General features: G+C 43.4%; 2 protein-coding genes across 2 annotated transcripts; both read left to right on the top strand.

Annotated features, from left to right (window-relative positions):
* Positions 1 to 170: 170 nt before the first annotated feature.
* Positions 171 to 17,746, top strand: LOC139108917 (CKLF-like MARVEL transmembrane domain-containing protein 4). The gene is made up of 4 exons (XM_070667605.1): positions 171 to 968; positions 15,578 to 15,745; positions 15,985 to 16,092; positions 16,172 to 17,746. The coding sequence occupies exons 1-4, from the start codon at positions 795 to 797 to the stop codon at positions 16,253 to 16,255; spliced, it is 534 nt and encodes a 177-aa protein (XP_070523706.1). The 5' UTR covers positions 171 to 794; the 3' UTR covers positions 16,256 to 17,746.
* Positions 10,189 to 15,571, top strand: LOC139108903 (dynein axonemal intermediate chain 3). Its single transcript, XM_070667574.1, has one exon. The coding sequence runs from the start codon at positions 12,162 to 12,164 to the stop codon at positions 15,120 to 15,122; it is 2,961 nt and encodes a 986-aa protein (XP_070523675.1). The 5' UTR covers positions 10,189 to 12,161; the 3' UTR covers positions 15,123 to 15,571.
* Positions 17,747 to 17,801: the final 55 nt, after the last annotated feature.

The raw sequence follows: 17,801 nt of genomic DNA, 5'->3' as shown, positions 1-17,801 counted from the left end.
TATTTTATTTTAGGATTCAGCAAGGGTGCAGATCCAGGAATGCCTGAATTAACGTTCATGAAGTAAGTGACTAAAAGGATTTCATATTGCATGATTTACTACAGAAAAAGCATTTCTTTTTAACGCATCTTCTAACAATTTTTTATATATTTTTTACAGCTTATTGTGGCAATAAATATTTCCTTTTCGCACGAGAGACACTCCAAGTATTTGAATCGATTCCGAAAGTAATCATGGACATCATTGACATCGATTATTCCGCAAATACTTTTATGTAAGGTTACAATGCGTTTCCAATTATTAGAGTGATGAGCTGTATCTTACGAAATAAATGTTACGTTATTGATGATTGAGATAACGAATGTTTCCTATTGTTATGTGCGTCTCAAGAGATATTGTATTGCGAGAAACCAGAACGAGGTGCAATAAGTTCAGCACGAAGTCGTCACATCTCGCCGATTGATCCGGTACTATGGCCAGCGGCTGCAGGCGCCACAGCTTGGAGAGCATAGTGGGAGAGAGTAGCGGCTCCGATGTTAATACCGTAGGGCTCTGTAGGCAGTGCGCAGTGGTAAAAAGGCCTCTGTGCGCGCGGGCCGTGGTGAACGAACACAACAGGTGTCCCGCGATCGACGCTGCCGCGGTACCGGTTCGGCTCGGTTCTCCATTTTTCCCTCCCCCTCGGGGCACCCGCTCCCCAGGTCGCCTTTCACTCCGCGGCGGAGTGAGCAGAGGTACGAGCGTGCACGGCGAAGTGCGTGTGGTGAACCCGAGCGTGCGGATCGCGGCGTAACATGATGTCGGAGACCGTGGTGACGATGGACGGTTCCAGCAACAATGCCAGCAACAACCCGCGCCAAGTGCCGACGGTCAAGACGGAGCCGGGTCAACCGAACCCGCTGGCCGGCATCCGGCTGAACGTGCCGTACTTCAAAACTATACCCGGGATTCTGAAACTGGTGCAGCTGGTAAGTGGCTTCCACATCCATTTCTCGATTAGTTTCTACTCCGTCTTTTTTTGCGGGCCTCCGCCTGCCTTCCGCTCGCAGCGAGAAAACAAGAGAACGCGCGCGCTAGGCACGCCAAGGAACTCTGGCTAGCTTTCATGCTAATTTTACGTCTTGGTAATAAATCCAAGTGTTGTCCAACAACGTCGCCGTGGAAGAGTATATAAATTGTTTTTTTTTTTTTTTTTTCTTTTCTTTTTTTTCCACAGAACGGGGCTACGTAAATTGCACATGTAAATGTATTTGAGTTGGAGAACCGAGTGACTATTTTTTTTTTTTTTTTTTTTTTTTTTCTTTGTATAATGACCGGGAGATAATGACTAGCCACGTGACACTTGTTTTATGATAGCTTTTGCAATTTGCGTTTTAAAATATATTATTTTTTAATTACGCGGTGCTGTTTTATTTCGCAAACGGAAATGAGAAACATTTTCCTGATGCAGCTCTCGAAGTTTATGTTTATTTCGTTAAATAGATTCTCGTATGATTACGTCGATCATTTTCTAATTACCTCTGAATTGTCAGACAGGAGGTTCTCGATTTCCAGTTTGGATTTAGCTCGATATACTTGATGTTTATCGCGTAACGTGTATTAATAGAAACTTTTACAATCGGCGCATATTTTTACAACATGTAGCAATTTCTGGTTAAGTAGCACTTGCGGCCGAGGTGCCAGAACTGACAAATTGACAAGTGGCTGCGATATATGCTTTCTTTTACACGAGCGATTTTCGGCACGCTGCGGCGCAAATTAAAAATCCTCGCGATTTTACACGGCTCAAATTAATAACCGCGCTGACACCTGTAGGTGCTGCGTCGTCTTAGCGCTGCCAATTGGCAGCGCGATGTATTTCATTATTTAAGTAAGTTCGAGAGACTCAAGATTAGAACGCGCCCGAGGAGTTCCTTCTTTTCATTACGTGGCTCTTTTCCTCTTTACTGCGCCTACCGCAATTAGGAGAAGTATTAAGAGTTCAAAGAAATTTTACGCTTCACTCGAAAGAAAAAAAAAAAAAAGTACAATTAATCACATATATTAATAACAAAAATAAAATATTTCTATTACGTGCGGACCAGATTTTTACATTCAATCGTGTGTATTTTTTTCCTTCGCATTCATGTGTTACGCTCATGTTTCTCGGATGTTCCTCTCCTTGAGACTTACAAACTCAGCAGCGAGGCATCCACGTGGCCGCCTGAAACTCGAACGAGGAGAGGAATTTCATACGTATTACAATTCCCAATTTTGTTCCCATGCGGACGTATTTTTTTTTCCTTGGAAATATTGCACGCGGAATAACGTTACGTAACGCTACGCCTCGCGTAAGTCGCGATTCCGCGCTCTGGTGTGGTAATAATACAGCGCACCTAGTTATTGTACCGCGATAGGAAAAGCGATTCTCTGCTACGCTTCCCTCGGCTTTCCATTTTTCAACGGCGAGACCTACGGTCTCCGTTCCTTCGCGCTTTGTAAGAATTTCCGCGACGTTTAAATTATTTGTTTAACACGTCGAGGGAAAAATCTGAAGATCATATCGCGGGACGATTGAAACGCGTAATTATTCGAGCTCTCGAGGTCTATAATTTTAATTTGTTTAACGTCGCGATTGACGTTCGGCAACCAGGAAGTTAACGATATTGACGCTTTCACTCGCTTCTAAGAGTTAAATAATGCTGCATTTTAGCGTCACTCCTAGAATGGAAATATGCCAAGGACCATTCACATACCAGGTATTTATCGTGCGAAGTGCACGCGGCAAATATGCGGGAAATGCCGACTTTGATAAGCACTTGCGCCGGACCCTTGCGACAAGAAAATTAGAGGCAGCTTCCTCGATTTATTCCGTTCAGATTGGTGCTTTCTAGGCGGAAATTTAACTTTCTCGACGACCTGGATTCAAACGCTGGTCTCGGCCGCGAGAAATATTTACCGTGTCGGGCGAACTATTGGTCTAGAAAACTCCGGTAAAAAAAAAAACGAAAGAAAAATTTGCAAAACGTTTCAAAAGTAATTTTTTTAATCAATCTGGAATTGCGCGTTGCTCGCACGTACGCCGTCGTGGCGTCGACCGGGCGTTTTGCACCGTAACGTTGAACCTGCAGTGGCATAACCGCGTAACGGTAATCTTCTTACGGAGCGGTTAACAAAGTACCCTACCTTCGCTCGCCAGACGGAAAAGATGGCTTCTGGTCGCAATATTACGCCAGTTGCTTTGCGCAACTTCGGATAAGGTGTGATCGATCACCGAGAATAGTTGCTCCGAGCACCTTTTAAATCATCGTTACGCATACAGAAAAAAAAAAAAGAAAAAGAAAAACAAGACGAAGAGAAAGATTAAATTTGCCTGACGTGGACTAAGGAACCCGCGTCTTGTTTTTGGAGAGAAGTTATTTAAGAATATTTTCATTAATTTTTAATTAGTCTTGGCGAACGCGGGTCGACGCGTAATTAAAAAATTTCCGAGACGTCGTTAGCGCAGTACGATCGAAATAATCACGTGTATGACTTGGTTAAGATAAGTATATGCGTTTTTATGCAAATACTGCTTCTTATCACCGGTGTACCCGCCGCCTTATCTCGAGTACCGTTAAGCGAGATCAGAGTCGGCTTGGGCATTACTTTGGTTTGATTTTCAGGCGTGATTTTTCGACCGCGCCTCCGCGTCGTGGTGTTTTACCCGGCCGTACAAGGCCGTATATTATTTACGGTCGATAGACGCGGAGGAAGGAATGTATATTGATCTGACGTGAAATAGTTCTGATAATAGCACACGTGGCCGTACAACCGGCGACACTCGCGGCCGGAACAATAGACGGGAAAATAATAGGCGTTTTGCATATTGCGAAAATTCGCCGTCTTGCAAGAAGTTGCGTAATAACGAGACCTTATTCATTAACGACGTTGGTATCAGACCTAGCTTATAAAATAATCCCTGCATAGAGAGAACCTCGCTGCGCTAATTAATACTACTTTCAATCAATTAATTATTTCGTATCGACGTTGAAACACGGAATCGTTCCCACGTAGGTGTTATTCCGCATTAATCGGAGTCTTCTTATACCGCATCTAATAAGCTATCAACGAGAATAACCGGATTAAAGAGAACGCGGAATGTCGGCCTATCGTTTTTTTTTTTTTTTTTGGGGGAATTTTTCTCTCAAATTTTTCTTCCTGAGCCCGCTTAAACCAACAGTTCACGTTTAGCTTGTCTTCCGATAAATAATCATGATTAAACCGTTACTTCGTGCCGCAGTCGTTAATCGCTTTAATTATTACTTACACCGGATCTGCAAAAATTACCGGGGAGCTGGCCGGATTTAATTGCGCATCGCGCGCCTGGGTTTCAACGTGTAGCGGCCAAAACCTGACACAATGATCCAGCAATAATTTCATAATTTATTAATTGACGTAGTTACGTGATCGATTCGCGTCGGGATGTTATCGGGCGTTCTAACGGGGCGAAAATCACGCGTCTACGAAGGGATTGTGAAATATTAAGCACTGCTATCTCGCGTCATTTGGCAAATGCATTGTACTCTGGAACAATTGCAAATTGCACGCGGGGAATTGAGAGCGAATATCAATGATGTGGAAATTACGGTCCTCGCTTAACGATAGCTTCGAACGTAGCGTACGAATCGGATCTGCGAATCAGCCTGTTGTCTGAATCGAGAGAAAAATTGAAGTCACGAGTGGAAAATAGTTTAAACGCACGTTTACGACGACTTTTATCGTCATGCATCGTTCGATCAAATTAGTGTCAAGTAAAAACTGGATATCCTTCGTTTTGACTCCACGAGACGTTTCTTATTACGGCTATTACCTCACGCTGCTATTTTTCAAAAGAAACATATCGGCCTCCTGAATTTACAAGGAAAATTCAACGAATGTAATTAATTATTCAACGGAATAATAAAATATAGAGATTCCAATTTCGGTATCCGGAGCCTCGAAGAAAATACCGCGCGATGATCGCCGGAGGAAAATGAGACGTTGCGAGGGTCCGAGCGCGGAAATTGCGCGTGGAATGAAGCGATCGCGGAAGGAGTCCAGGCGCGGTCGGGGCCGTAGAGCTTGGCATTCTTATGACATTCCTACAATCCCGAAATCGAGGAGAAGCGACACACCGGTGGAACCGGTTTTCGCTACCGCGCAGATTGGGCGTGCATGCGACCGAAGGTAATCTCGGTGAATTCGGCGTTACGAGCGCGCCTTGCCTAGACCAGGTCTCGCGCGCGATGACCATACATGTTCATCCCGGACGACCGGCGCTATACGGAGCGTCCCACATACCTGAGCCGTCGGCGATGGCGGGGCGTCTCGCCGAGGCCGCGACAACGGTATCGGGACGTCTCGTTAAAGATTCAGCGTGTCCTTTAGGCCCGACCGTTTGAAGCGAGCCCGTCACCGAAGCGTGGCCACGTCACCTCTTGATCGAAGCCAGGGTGGAGCCGCGCTGGCCCGGATAAGTCCGGGGCGCAGCCCGGAAAAGAATCGCGGAGATACGCCCGGCGACGCGAGAAACGGCTGATAAGCTGATTAGCTCACCGGCGAACTTTGCACGCGGTGACTCGACCTCCGCGACGACCGGCAGCATCATTTATTAAAGCGTTTCTTAATCGCGCGTGCTGCAATGAAAAAGCAATGAAGAGATCGTTGCCTGTTGATGCTAAGTTGATTTAATCTCTCTCCGGCAGCACCTCTCGCGGCTAATAATCGTTCTGGAAACGCGTGTACCGGGAGTAGCCGACGTGAAATACCACTCGCATATTTCGTGTATTATTACTTCCCACATCGAGCCGCATCGGTTTCTTTCGCAAGCGTTTCATCTTGAAGCGCTTAAAGAGATTTATGCCGCTTTTTGTTAATTCGCGAAAAACCCAGCGGCGAGCGAGCGGACGAGCGCCTCGTTTTTCTTCGTAAAATTTATAACGAGAACGTTAACATGCAGTTCTACACCGAGTTGTTTTATTCTTACCGCACGTTGCACAATCCATTCATGGAAGTTCGCCTATTATGGAAAGTGAGATCGCGGTTGTACAATATCGTAGGTGGAGGCGCAACTCGGACGCGTCAGGTATAAATGGCGCTTATTCTTGACATTGGTACTTCATTATTATTCATATTACCTCAGAAACACGCACGCACAACCGCGTTATTTATGTCCTTGCTGTGAGTATTTCCCGTGGAATCTAATCCCGACAAATAAGGTCTTGAAAAAAAAAAAACTAAGTGGAAAGATCTAATTTTTAACCTAACCAGTTAAAAATAAATTATAGATTTTGATTGAAATTTAAAGATTCTTCTGATATTTAATATTATCAGCAAGATGTGCGAACGATTTAATTGAACGATTACTTTGCCGATCATCGGTGGACTAATGTCTCCATTGAGTCTAGTTGCTACACGGCCCAACGGCTTATGCCAGGCTACGAATGGTCACTCGCACACACGCAATTAGGTCACTGAATCCTTGGACTATAACAATTGCTACCTGAGACCGTGATGGGATTGCGTGCCGAGTAACGAAGGAGAATTGATATAGCAATCTTCTCAACGTGATGCGAACGCGCTATGTAACAGAAACAGACGATAATCTAAATACGTCATATTTATTTGCGTATCGACGTGCGTGTGTGAAGGTTCGGCATGCAACCTGTGCATAATGAAGATGAATGTCAACTTTTTCTCCGGCGATAAACGTCAGCGATTGTAATTAATGGCTCGCGCGTTCGATAATTCCAGCTTTCCCGCGCCAGTCTATTCAAACAGTTTTTTTTTCTGTTTTTTTTTTTTTTTCCTTTGCAAGAAATTCTTTGTAGAAAATAGGGACGTTATAAATAAATTAAAATAAACTGCAATAATTTTGCGGCTGCTTAAATCGAAAAATAAGCTCGATAATCTACCGTCGAGTATAACGCAATTGTTATTTGATATAAAATATCACGGCAAAAGTGAAACGGGGATAGTGCGCTGGTGTGTTGCAAGTTACGTCGTTAATAATTTCTCATTTAATCCTCCACGTGTTTCACAATTGATTTCTTAACGCGCCACGTTGCGTCTTCCCATCTTCAACTTCTCTTTCTTTCCATTACGGCCGGAAGAATTACATTACGCGGTACGTATAGAATTGCATTTCCAGAAAGAAACCAGCTTGACGTCCGGTCTTATCGTTTCCGGCCTCTCCTCTTTTCGCTTATGTGCGACGTCTAACAGAGTCGCGTTAAAGAATTTACGTCGATAGGGAAGACAAAAAAAAATTGACAAAAAAAAATCTGACATTTTTCCGGTTTCATTGTTCTTTTTTTTGGTTTTTATATAAGCGAATGATTTAAGAACTTCCTCTCGTGGCAAGATAAAAAGATTTAATTAGTGTTGCCTTATGAGTCTCTTTTAATTTTTGATAAAGAATTTACTGTCAATTTTTATCACGTTCTATTCGACTGCTGCGAGAAATCAGGACAAATAAATGTCGATGACATGAATGATTCATAGAAAGTAACGTCGAAAGTATCGGCGCGATGAATCGTAATTCAAACTTAATGGTTCAGTAAGCTACAAACACGCCTCTTTTCCTGTTGCACCGGGGAACAGTTTCGGGTCCATCCGGTCGTCGCGGAAATCTGCCGGTGGATTTTATCGATTTTATTGTTATCGGGACGAGCGAGATTGTGCTTGCGATTAAAAATTTCGTCAACCATTTTGCGCTTACTTAGATAAAAAAAAATAATGTAATTATTACGAGACTTTAATCCGAAAATAATTTATTTCAGATCGAAACTTATTTAAGTTAAAATTAAATTAAAATTTATTTAACGAGATTATTGTTTTATTTTTATGTGAGAATAAATACTTTCGTATTCGAGGCTTGTGTGGAACTTGTGTCAACTTAGGCTACAATTGCCTCCTTTTTTTCTCTCTCTCCGAGTAGTGTACTTTCGCACGATACTACGTATGTAATGCCGACCCACTTGAAGGGTTAATTTCGGTCAGGGTAACGCTCGTGCGTTACTCTCGCGGGGATAATCGAGCCTCATTAGCGGTGGGAAGCCGTCGTGTGAAAAGCGCCGTTGCGCGAGTTCCGACGTGGATCGACGCCCGGATTTAACGAAGATGCTAATAACGTTGTGAAATTTGAACAGCGATCCGCTGACCACCTCCGTTATTCTGACGAGGCTTAGTTCCGCGGCTATTTGTAGATCGAGACGAGAAACAACAAAGTCACGGATCGAGTGCCTCACTCGTTTACTTTCACGTTCGCGCAATGCATAATGAAAATGTTATTTTACTGCATAAGTGTTACCTACGTTAGTACGCATCAATGAAACGTAAATCCAAGCCGATAACGAGCTTATATTAAATGCCAAGCGGTACGGCGCGACTGAAACGCGCGCTAAACCTTTCGCTGGAGGCGCAGGTTCCGTTGAAAAATTTTTATTCCAGCCTTAAGTAATAATTACACGCACTTAGGAATGTGGTCTCGTATTGAGTCAGCAATTTCCTGCCGGAGGAAGCTGCTCGTGTATCTAGGAGGTCATTCTTCTTGATCGCACGTCGAGGACGGGCGAGCTAAGGTTCAGCCACGTCGCGGACCAATCACTCGAGGGATAATCGCGAATTCCGATCGCCCACGCCGAACGAAAGTCCCGCGGATTATGCAATCGCATTGTTAAAAGACTAGAGGGAACGGGGGGGCCTGTCTCCGTGCCATTATGCGGCGAGTAGGCAGGCGAGTTATGCGGCGATTACGCGCGGAAAACCACTTGCAAGGACAGGACTCGCCTCGCTCTTTGAGACGAAGGGAGAAAGACGAGAGCCGCGATTCGGGAAACGTGCGAAGGGGACCCCAGCGTTTCGCGCACACGTGCTCGGCCACGCACCTGGCGACCCGCGCGTTCTCCAGCTCGGGAGTTTCATTTGCTATGCGAGGAATGTCCGCCGCGGGCGTGTCTTAGGAATTCTTAGCGGATCCTACGAAGTATTATACTTTTCGACGATTTTTAACGACCCGCGTAGCAAGTCGCTATATTTTTGCGGACCTCGTAAATTTTTCGAATTTCGTAAACGACGAATTGACGGGTATCTTAAGTCGGAGGCCGAATACTCGCCTCGTCCACCTGTTAGTCACTTTAGCGTGGGAATATATGAGATTTTCGAGAATCTCGCTAATAAAATATGCTCGTTGGACGTTCGCCAACGTAAATGCCACACGTGGAACACCCTCGTTTCGATCAAATGTGCTTTTTACAGCTCGCAATTTCCGGCGCCTGTTTCTGCCAGCAAAGAGCTGCGCTGTTTACGAAATCGACAATATCGCACCGCTTTATCAATCTACTGCAACAACACCGTGACCACGTTCTCAAATTTTTCTCGCAGATTTTTCAAAGCAGTCTTTCGATGATTCACGAAATTAATCGATACGCGGATCAGCTTTCAAATTTTAAATTAATTAAATAAAACGCTCTTGTACATGAGCGTTTCTACCTCTCTCTCTATCTCTTTCTTTCTCTGCAATCATTTTGATACATCAATCAGATTTGTTTGCCGCAAATCGTTGCACATACGCTCGTGTTAGCAATTGTTGACCATTATTTCATTTAATGAGCAGAAGGCCACGCAAAAGATGACGAATCAAACCCGATTAGCAATCGTTGCGGTTGAATACCATTTTTGTTTATTATTACCGCAGTAAATTACTAACGAGCAAAATTTTTACTTTAATTTTAATTAATTATTTAGTCTACTATTTATTTATTACCATAATTAACACGATATTTATTTCAGTGACTCCGTTAGTAAAAAGAAAAATTTTTTTTAATAAAAAAGAACGAACGAAATCAGATTTAAATAACGTACATTTTCTCTTAATAAAATGCGTCGAGGTAAATTGCATAATCTGCAGCGCGCAATGTCTTTCCTCCTCATGCAGTCATATGCTATTTGAATTAATTAGTCAATGATGACGGTAACGGACGGACGTGTCCGTCGTAGGCTGCAACTGGTGGTCGTTTAGTAACTACATACAACCGGTGGATATGGGTCACTGAGATTTCTCGTCGACGCAGCGGGCGTTATCTCTATGCCGGCTTTGCCGTATCGTTGCAATTTCGCTCGTTCCGCGTAAGCGATTCTCATGGAAAACATACGTGCCTTTCTCGGCGTCGTACAAACGTGCCATTGTGGCCATTCGAAGCGAATATAATTTGCTCTCCCTCCCCCTTCGCGTTGTAAAAGAAAAAAAAGTTACGCGTAAATTACCTCGCAACAGTCGTCCTACACCATGAAAATTTCGGGCAACTCGCAGGAATCGTAGTCGAATGAACTTCATTACTAATTACGTGAACGTAAAAAAATAAAGGAACGTCATATAACTTTATAAAAATTACTTTTAAAATTATACAATTTTTAAATACCTACTCAATTAATAATAAAATTCTTACAACTGTCCACTTGCGTTACTTTCCTTTTTTTTTCTTCTGACGGTTGCATTACATTAACATAATATTACGCATAAAGTATATTTGAATCTCAAAATCTTAAAGCAGACCAAGCTTATCGCGATATGAAATTTTATCCCGAGTGCATCGCAGCATCTCTTGCACAAGATAACATTTGAAAACAATACCTATGCATTGCCGTGGATCGCGTTTCATGATCATCGCGCTGCTGCGCAGATATGGTCGCTGCGGATATATCTTTATGTGTGAATCATGCGACTAGCTGTGACGTGCCTTATTAGAAAAACGCTGACTGACCCCCCCACGTTAATGTTCATAGTACGACTAGAATATGTACGTAACGTCCGATTTAATATGCTCGCACATCGGCCGGTGATGGTCCGAGAAAAGTATCTTTCAGCGCGCGTTACTATTTTTAGAAATGAATGAATATCCCGCGGAATCGTCGCTCTATTGAATTTATATTGATATTTAACCTGCGCGAAATTAACAGGCAATATTTAACGAGGTTCTAGAGTAAAATGTTAATTACGTAGGGATATTATAAACAGCTTTGTATTTCTCTAGCATTTTTTTCTTGCAGGTAAAAAATGTTTTGCAATTTTGTAAGTCCTACGTTCGTTCGTCTCCGTCGACGTTAATTACGCCCGGTTGAAAATTATGAATCGTTTGTAAACTATTCGTGCGTTCGAGCGGTGTGAGCTTACCGCTCCATTACGTCACGCATCACATATTTAACGTAATGACTGTAACAAGGCACGCGAACTACAGCCTAATTGCGTCTATTTAAGCCGTAGTACAAAATTAATGAATCGCGAGCTAAACTATGTGATAACTGTGCTTCATAATGTATTCCTTTAATTGCGATTAATTTTAATTCCTCTTTAATATGTATATTATTTTTAAATTCATAGCGTGTTTTTGCGAAGATATCGGATAACGCGTGAGAAAAAAAAAGAGAAAAAAAAAAGATAACGTGCTACCAATCTTTTATCACAAAGATATGTTAAAAGTTAGCGTGTCAGATAAATCAGAAATTGCATTTCTGCAGCGTTTGCATACGCTTTCATTTACATCTCGGGTATACTTTTTTTTTTCCGACCGGGTGAGCTTCAGCATCTAACAAGAATCGCCGCGTACATGGGCGTACAGAAACGCATTGCGCTTTAGTGTGTTTCCTAGTCACCCGTGTATATTTAGTGAACACGGCAGCCGGTTGCTCGGAAAAGGTCAACATTGATCACCATCGTCTATAAGCGTGCCGCATTATTGCCGCTTAAAAGTAAAGTGCTGTAAGAACGAAGAGCTGGCGGCTTCGAGCCGTAATAAATGGACGTAACGTTCTGCCTAACGGCTGCCGTTCGTAACGGGCTGCGTTTAATAAAAGATCGCCGACTTTTTGAGGCGTAAAGCCGTCTTAAAGACGCAACATAAAACAACGTTAACACTCTAGCTATGCGATGCACCCTGCGGACGCGCGTTAAAAAGAACTCGTGGAGAAAAAATAAAATAAAATAAATAAAGAGGTCTGCAAGTCCGAGAAAATTCACGCAGTCCTTGAGAAATCGCGTAAAATCTCGCGCCACGGTTCGAAAAAGCGTTTCCCGGGAATCTCGTTTGCGGAACGCCGTTTGATCGATGCCCCGGAGCCGTTTCACAGTTGTGCCCGCTCGCTAAAAGTGGCCGTTACGAGGAATGACGTCGAGGAAAGGAGTTAAGTGCCGATCGAGCTGGACGGCGCGCGACGAAAATATCGAGAATGTAGAGCACGCGAGCCTCGATCCCGAGATTCAACGAGAACTGGGATGCTTGGTCGGCGTGCACGTGTTCCTGGAATATCCTTGGGCGTACGTGCCGCGAGAGGCTGTTTTGAGGCTCGCTAGCGTCGCGGACTCGCCGCTGGAGCCGTACCGAGATAGAATCGAGACCTATGGCGCCGACAGCTTCCTCGTCGGCTACTCGTCTGACGAGCTCGTTGGTCACGACTTCGTGATCTGTCTAACAGAGGATGCGAGGTCGGCGATAACGAGGAGGAACGCAAATATCAGCAGAAACATTCGGAACGAAGTCATTCGGAAAATAAAAAAAACCGGCAGAACTTGGAGCTCCCTCGGAAGCGAGGAAGAATTGAATCAGGGCCTAATCAAACCCACGAGAGAGTATCTCGAGGTGGAAGTGTGCTTGCCAATTAAATCTTTAGGCTCGAACCGCAACCTAATCGACAGATCTTCAGAAGATTCCCGCGACAGTTACGTGGAACTAATTCCAAGCGAGAAATTCGAAAGCGTCAAGAAAAAATGCATAGCGCGAATGATTCAGACGCACTTCGAGCCACGGGAGGTCGAGGTTCAAACTTATCCTGGCTACCCTAAGAACGCCTGTACTCAGTACATGTACGAGGACACTCTGCAGCCGCAGACCGACAGCGTGGAGCCCGAAGGGGAAGAAAAAGAGGGAACGGACGGAAAAGAGTTAAGCGAGGAGAAGTCCGAAAAAGAATCTGAAGAGAGGAAGACCGAGGGGTCTAGAGAAATAACTGAAACTGACACCGCGGAGCGGAAGCCGACGGAGAGAAGTCCCTTGGAACTCTTCCTGGAGGATCGCGCCCCGGAGATGATCAACGTCGTTTGCTATAACACGGTTGTGAACGCGCACGTGGACGACATCGAGACGCTCGCGCGGCGCGAGTTCGAGATAACGCGGCCGCGAGACGAGATCACCACGTGCACGGAGCGCTGCGCCCTCATAGACCTGCGTTTCACGGCTGGCAAGGTCGCCTCCGACGCTTCTTGGCACCCGGTCTTCACCGAACACGCGGCCGTTTCTTACGTTACCGTAACGTCTCGCGAAGCCGGTCATTCTTCGATTGCCGCGCCCGTCGACGCGCCAAAGTCGCAGCCGACGGTGTTGCTGTGGTCTCTCGCGGACCCTCTTCGGCCTCGGCTGTCCCTGTGGTGCCACCAGGAGATCTACTGCGTTTCCTTCTGCCCGATGAACGGCGACTTCGTGGTCGGTGGCTCCGCGTCTGGCCGAGTGGTTGTCTGGAACGTTCACGGGTGGATGGAGCCTCGAAATGTCGAGGACGCCGACTCTCAGCCTCAAGATACCATTAAAATTTCTTCCGCGTTCGCGGTGTCCGACCGGGACCACTCGCACGAATTACCGATCCGACGTATCCAGTGGCTTCCCGATAATTATAGGATAGAACCATCCGGCAAGCTGACGAAACTGTCGACTAACTCGAGCTGCCAATTTTTTACGATTTCAGAAGACGGCATTGCCGCCGTTTGGGACCTCCTCAAATATTCTGTTACCTCGCAGCTGAAGCTAAGCGATCGCGAGGACGTTAACGGTATTTTTCGACCTACATATCGCTTGAACGTTCGGCCTACCGAAAGCTTATCTTTTACATGTCTTTATTTGTGTCTTCCGTCAGCCAACGCTTTTCAGGAAGCTGACCCGCGTCGCGAATCAGATTCTATAAATGTTAACTGTACGAGAAGATTATGGATCGGCACGGCGGAAGGACACTTTGCCTGTTGCACGTGGGAGGGTCAGGTGTTCGACGTGGAAACGTCCGGTTTGGAGGAATGTAAGCTTCTTCAATGCTCGGCCGCGCACGACGGTCCTGTGATCTTAATTCTGCGATCGCCGCATCTGTCGGATATCTTTCTAACGACGGGCGGTCGCGTTTTCGCCATTTGGAAGGACGACTATCTCGACCTGCCTCTGTTCAGACGTAAATCCGATCGCGCCTACACCGCGTGTTGCTGGGGCAATCGACCTGGAACTTTTTTCATGGGCACTACCACGGGCGATCTAGAGATGTGGGATATCAGAAAAAAAGCGGACAAGCCGACGCTCACGCAGACCATTTCCAGAAAGCCGATAACTCTTTTATCGCTACAGGACTCGCGTAAGTACGGCCTCAGGCTAATAGGCGCCGGTGACTGCAACGGTGCTTTTCGCGTCTTTGAGGAGTCGACGGAATTCGAAGACGACGTGCTCGAGAGGATGGACTGGTTCGAAGAGTATATTTGGCGGGAGGTGAGAAGGAAGAAAATGTTCTCTTTATGGCAGAAAGACTACCTTCAAAACGACGCGTCTGTTATCGCTAGGAGAAAAGCGAGAGAAGACGAAGAGCACAGACTAACGCTAGAAAGAACGAGGCTGGAACTTCACAAAGATCACGAAGAACGACTGAGGCTGGAGGCCGAGGAAAAAGAGCGCAAAGTGCCGAGATCTAAAGACACTCTGTGGAAGCTGCGTCAACAAAAGTGGATGGAAAAAGTGCTTTTAAAAAAGAAGCGATTTCTTCCACGGGAGTTAGAGGAAAAGAGACTGCCGTTGGTTCGTTTGGCTGAGGAAAGGAGCTCGAAGATGATTAAAGCAAAAAACGAAGCTGCGACTCGAAATAAGCATTTCGACAATTTCGTGTCTCTTAAATTTCCCGAGTACTTCGACTTTGTGGAAAAAGCCGAGGTTACGGAAAAGAGACGCGAGACGGCGAAGGAGGATGAAGCGACGGACGTGCTTCTGCAAGAATTCTACGAAGTCAGAGATGCGATGCGGAAGACGATTGCGAAAAAGCAACATGTTCCGAAATTTGATTGGAACGCTTTTCTGAAGAAGGAGAGGAAATCTGATAAGATATGAAGAATTAATAAATACGCGCGTCAACGTTTTCAGGAATGTGCTCTTGCAAGAAGACCCGCTGTTGTTTCAATATTACTCAATGATAATTCGGATCGTAAACGTGCATCGATAAGATAAAGCGGCTCTACAAATACCCAGAAATTTTTTACAACCAATGAGTTACATATAACTTACACATATTGAAAAAAAATTCAATAAAAAAATATAAAAGATAACTTTGTTCGTAGAATGGAATAAAAAAAATAATTAATGTACGGCGTTAATAAGCGCGGGAAAAAATTAATAAGTTTGCTGAATAAAATATTATCTTCAAAATAAAACCGTCAAGTCTTTTTCTTTAATTTTGCAAAATATGTATAATATAATTTAATTATATGAAAATAAAATTAACGTGAATTATGAAATTAATGAAATTAAAATTAACGTAACGATAACAATGTTTAATTATTTTTCAGGGTTTGGGTATAATCTGTATGGCGTGTGCATCTCCGGCGTATATAGGAGCAACTCATTGGTTTCTATTCGTCGCTGTAACGTCTTTCATAGCTACACTCATATGGAGCGCCATATACTTCCTGTCTCTCCGGGAGGTACTTAAGGTGCCTATCAACTGGATCCTAACTGTAAGTGTGCAATGATGCAGAAGAAATTGTTAAAACGGAACGCGCGTCCTTTAAGTTTTGTTCAAGCTGAGTCATATCCCTTTAAATTTTTAATTTTACATTTTTCGTGAAAGTTTTTATATTTACGAAGGCTATCTTTTTATTTTTTTTTTAGTTGTGCGAGTGTATAGAATTAATTTTTTTAACTTTTTAGCTCAAATAATGTACACGTTCGATAAAAATAATTATACATTTTTCAGGAACTTCTAAATACATCTATAACAACCGTGCTTTACATGATCGCATTCATCGTTCAATTATCCGCTTGGAGCGCATTCAGATCTTCATCAGCGAATATTGCTGCCGGGGTGAGTCTCGTTACTAACGGCAATACAAAATTATAAATTATGATCACCAACGTTGTTCAAATATGATTGTTGCTTCCAGATATTTGGAATTTTTAATACTATTGCATACGCTGCCGGAGCTTATTTCCTATACGTCGAGTGGAAGAGTACTAACACGCAATGAGCACTGTCGGCCTGGAGAGGACAAGCCAGGTACCTGAAGAATAAACAACACCAGCAACAATTGCCGCGACCAGAATCGCGATGTCTAAGCGTCCGTCCAAGGAAAGTTTGGCGCGATCCCAAGATCGTGCTCGGCAGAAGAGTCAACACTAGGAGGGATAGCTTGAAACTAGTCCGGCGTGATCCTCCTCAGATCGTGTGTAGCTTAAAAAAAGACTCTGTACCTACGTGCCTTAAGATTAGTTACTTGTCGTGATTGTCGTCTTTAAAGTACAGCGCGATACCGCGTCATGACGAGTCGACAGGATCGCAGGAACGAACGGAGTGTTGCATCCGAAAAATGTATTTGAAGACAATAAATGGCTAACTTTACGCGTAGTGTCTGGTTTTACGAACAAAGATGAGAGTAACATCGGCGCCAAATATTTTACAGCCTCAAAAATTTTCTAATTAAGGAAATTTGTAATATAAAGAATTTTACGTAAAATTATATCTATTAAATTTTTGCAAAATCGCATAAAGACTGGAGTTTTTCGTTTGCATTACTACTTCGATCCTTCGGCTAGACGGCAAGATAAATAGTTCACGAGAAGTTAATCTGTCTTGCAGATCAACAGCAAATTGGCATTTCTCAAAATAATTTACAAAAGTTTCAATGTTCACGGTTTTACAATTTCAGCAAAGTCTGAATAATTTTCGCGGATTATTATGAGAAATGCCAATTTATTATTGATCTACAGATCGACTTAACTTCTCGTGCACCGAATATACGGGCGTGAAACGTTATTTTCTAATCGCATCTTTGCGCACTTTCGCGAGATCTTATTTATATATACACAAATATATATATATAGATATGACATAAGTATATATATTATATATACATATCTTCTCTAGATCGGATACAGTGTAATATCTTTTTATATTTTTTCCCGTTTTCGTGTAATTGTATTTTATATGGATTAAGGGAGACTGTCTCGAGTATAATCTCAAATCGGTTATGGATAAAGTTTACATCGTTTTAACGATTGTTCAAAAAAAATGCTTTTGCGTATCTCTCGGCGGCGGATTATCATTATTGCCGCAACACCGAAGCGATTAGTCAAAAATGGACATTGCGCCGGTAATTAAGATTACGTTACTTTTCTCATTATTAATAAGAAGAAGCATTCGTTCTCGTCTCGCTTATTCGTTATATTTCAGTTTAAGACGCATCGACACTTACGCATTTACTTTACGAAATTCTTTATCTCAGCATCTTTATATTTGTTAACATGTAGCACCCACTTGTCGCGCATTGTAACCGACTTACACGTGCGGCGATATATTACATATTATGTATACATATATCTCTGCGTTCGATTTTTTTTTCATTTTTAAAGTTTATTTATTTTTAAGCTGTGGATACTATAATATATATATGTATATATAGCTAAATATATATAAATATATATATATGTATACCTAATAAATAAAATGAAGTTAAAGGCCATCAAGAGTTTTGTCCTTTCTTTCACGTTCAATTTCTATATACTTATGATTTTTGT

The sequence above is a fragment of the Cardiocondyla obscurior genome, linkage group LG16, assembly GCF_019399895.1.
Source record: "Cardiocondyla obscurior isolate alpha-2009 linkage group LG16, Cobs3.1, whole genome shotgun sequence".
Lineage (NCBI taxonomy): Eukaryota > Metazoa > Arthropoda > Insecta > Hymenoptera > Formicidae > Cardiocondyla > Cardiocondyla obscurior.
Note: the sequence above shows the minus strand (reverse complement) of the source record. Positions and strands in the feature narration are given on the sequence as shown.

Bases quoted from the DNA above. Each gene is read 5' to 3' on its own strand.
- LOC139108903 (XM_070667574.1), top strand. From the start codon at position 12,162: ATGACGTCGAGGAAAGGAGTTAAGTGCCGATCGAGCTGGACGGCGCGC.
- LOC139108917 (XM_070667605.1), top strand. From the start codon at position 795: ATGATGTCGGAGACCGTGGTGACGATGGACGGTTCCAGCAACAATGCC. The intron at 969-15,577 runs GTAAGTGGCTTC...ATTATTTTTCAG, and splicing joins TTCTGAAACTGGTGCAGCTG to GGTTTGGGTATAATCTGTAT. The intron at 15,746-15,984 runs GTAAGTGTGCAA...TACATTTTTCAG, and splicing joins CTATCAACTGGATCCTAACT to GAACTTCTAAATACATCTAT.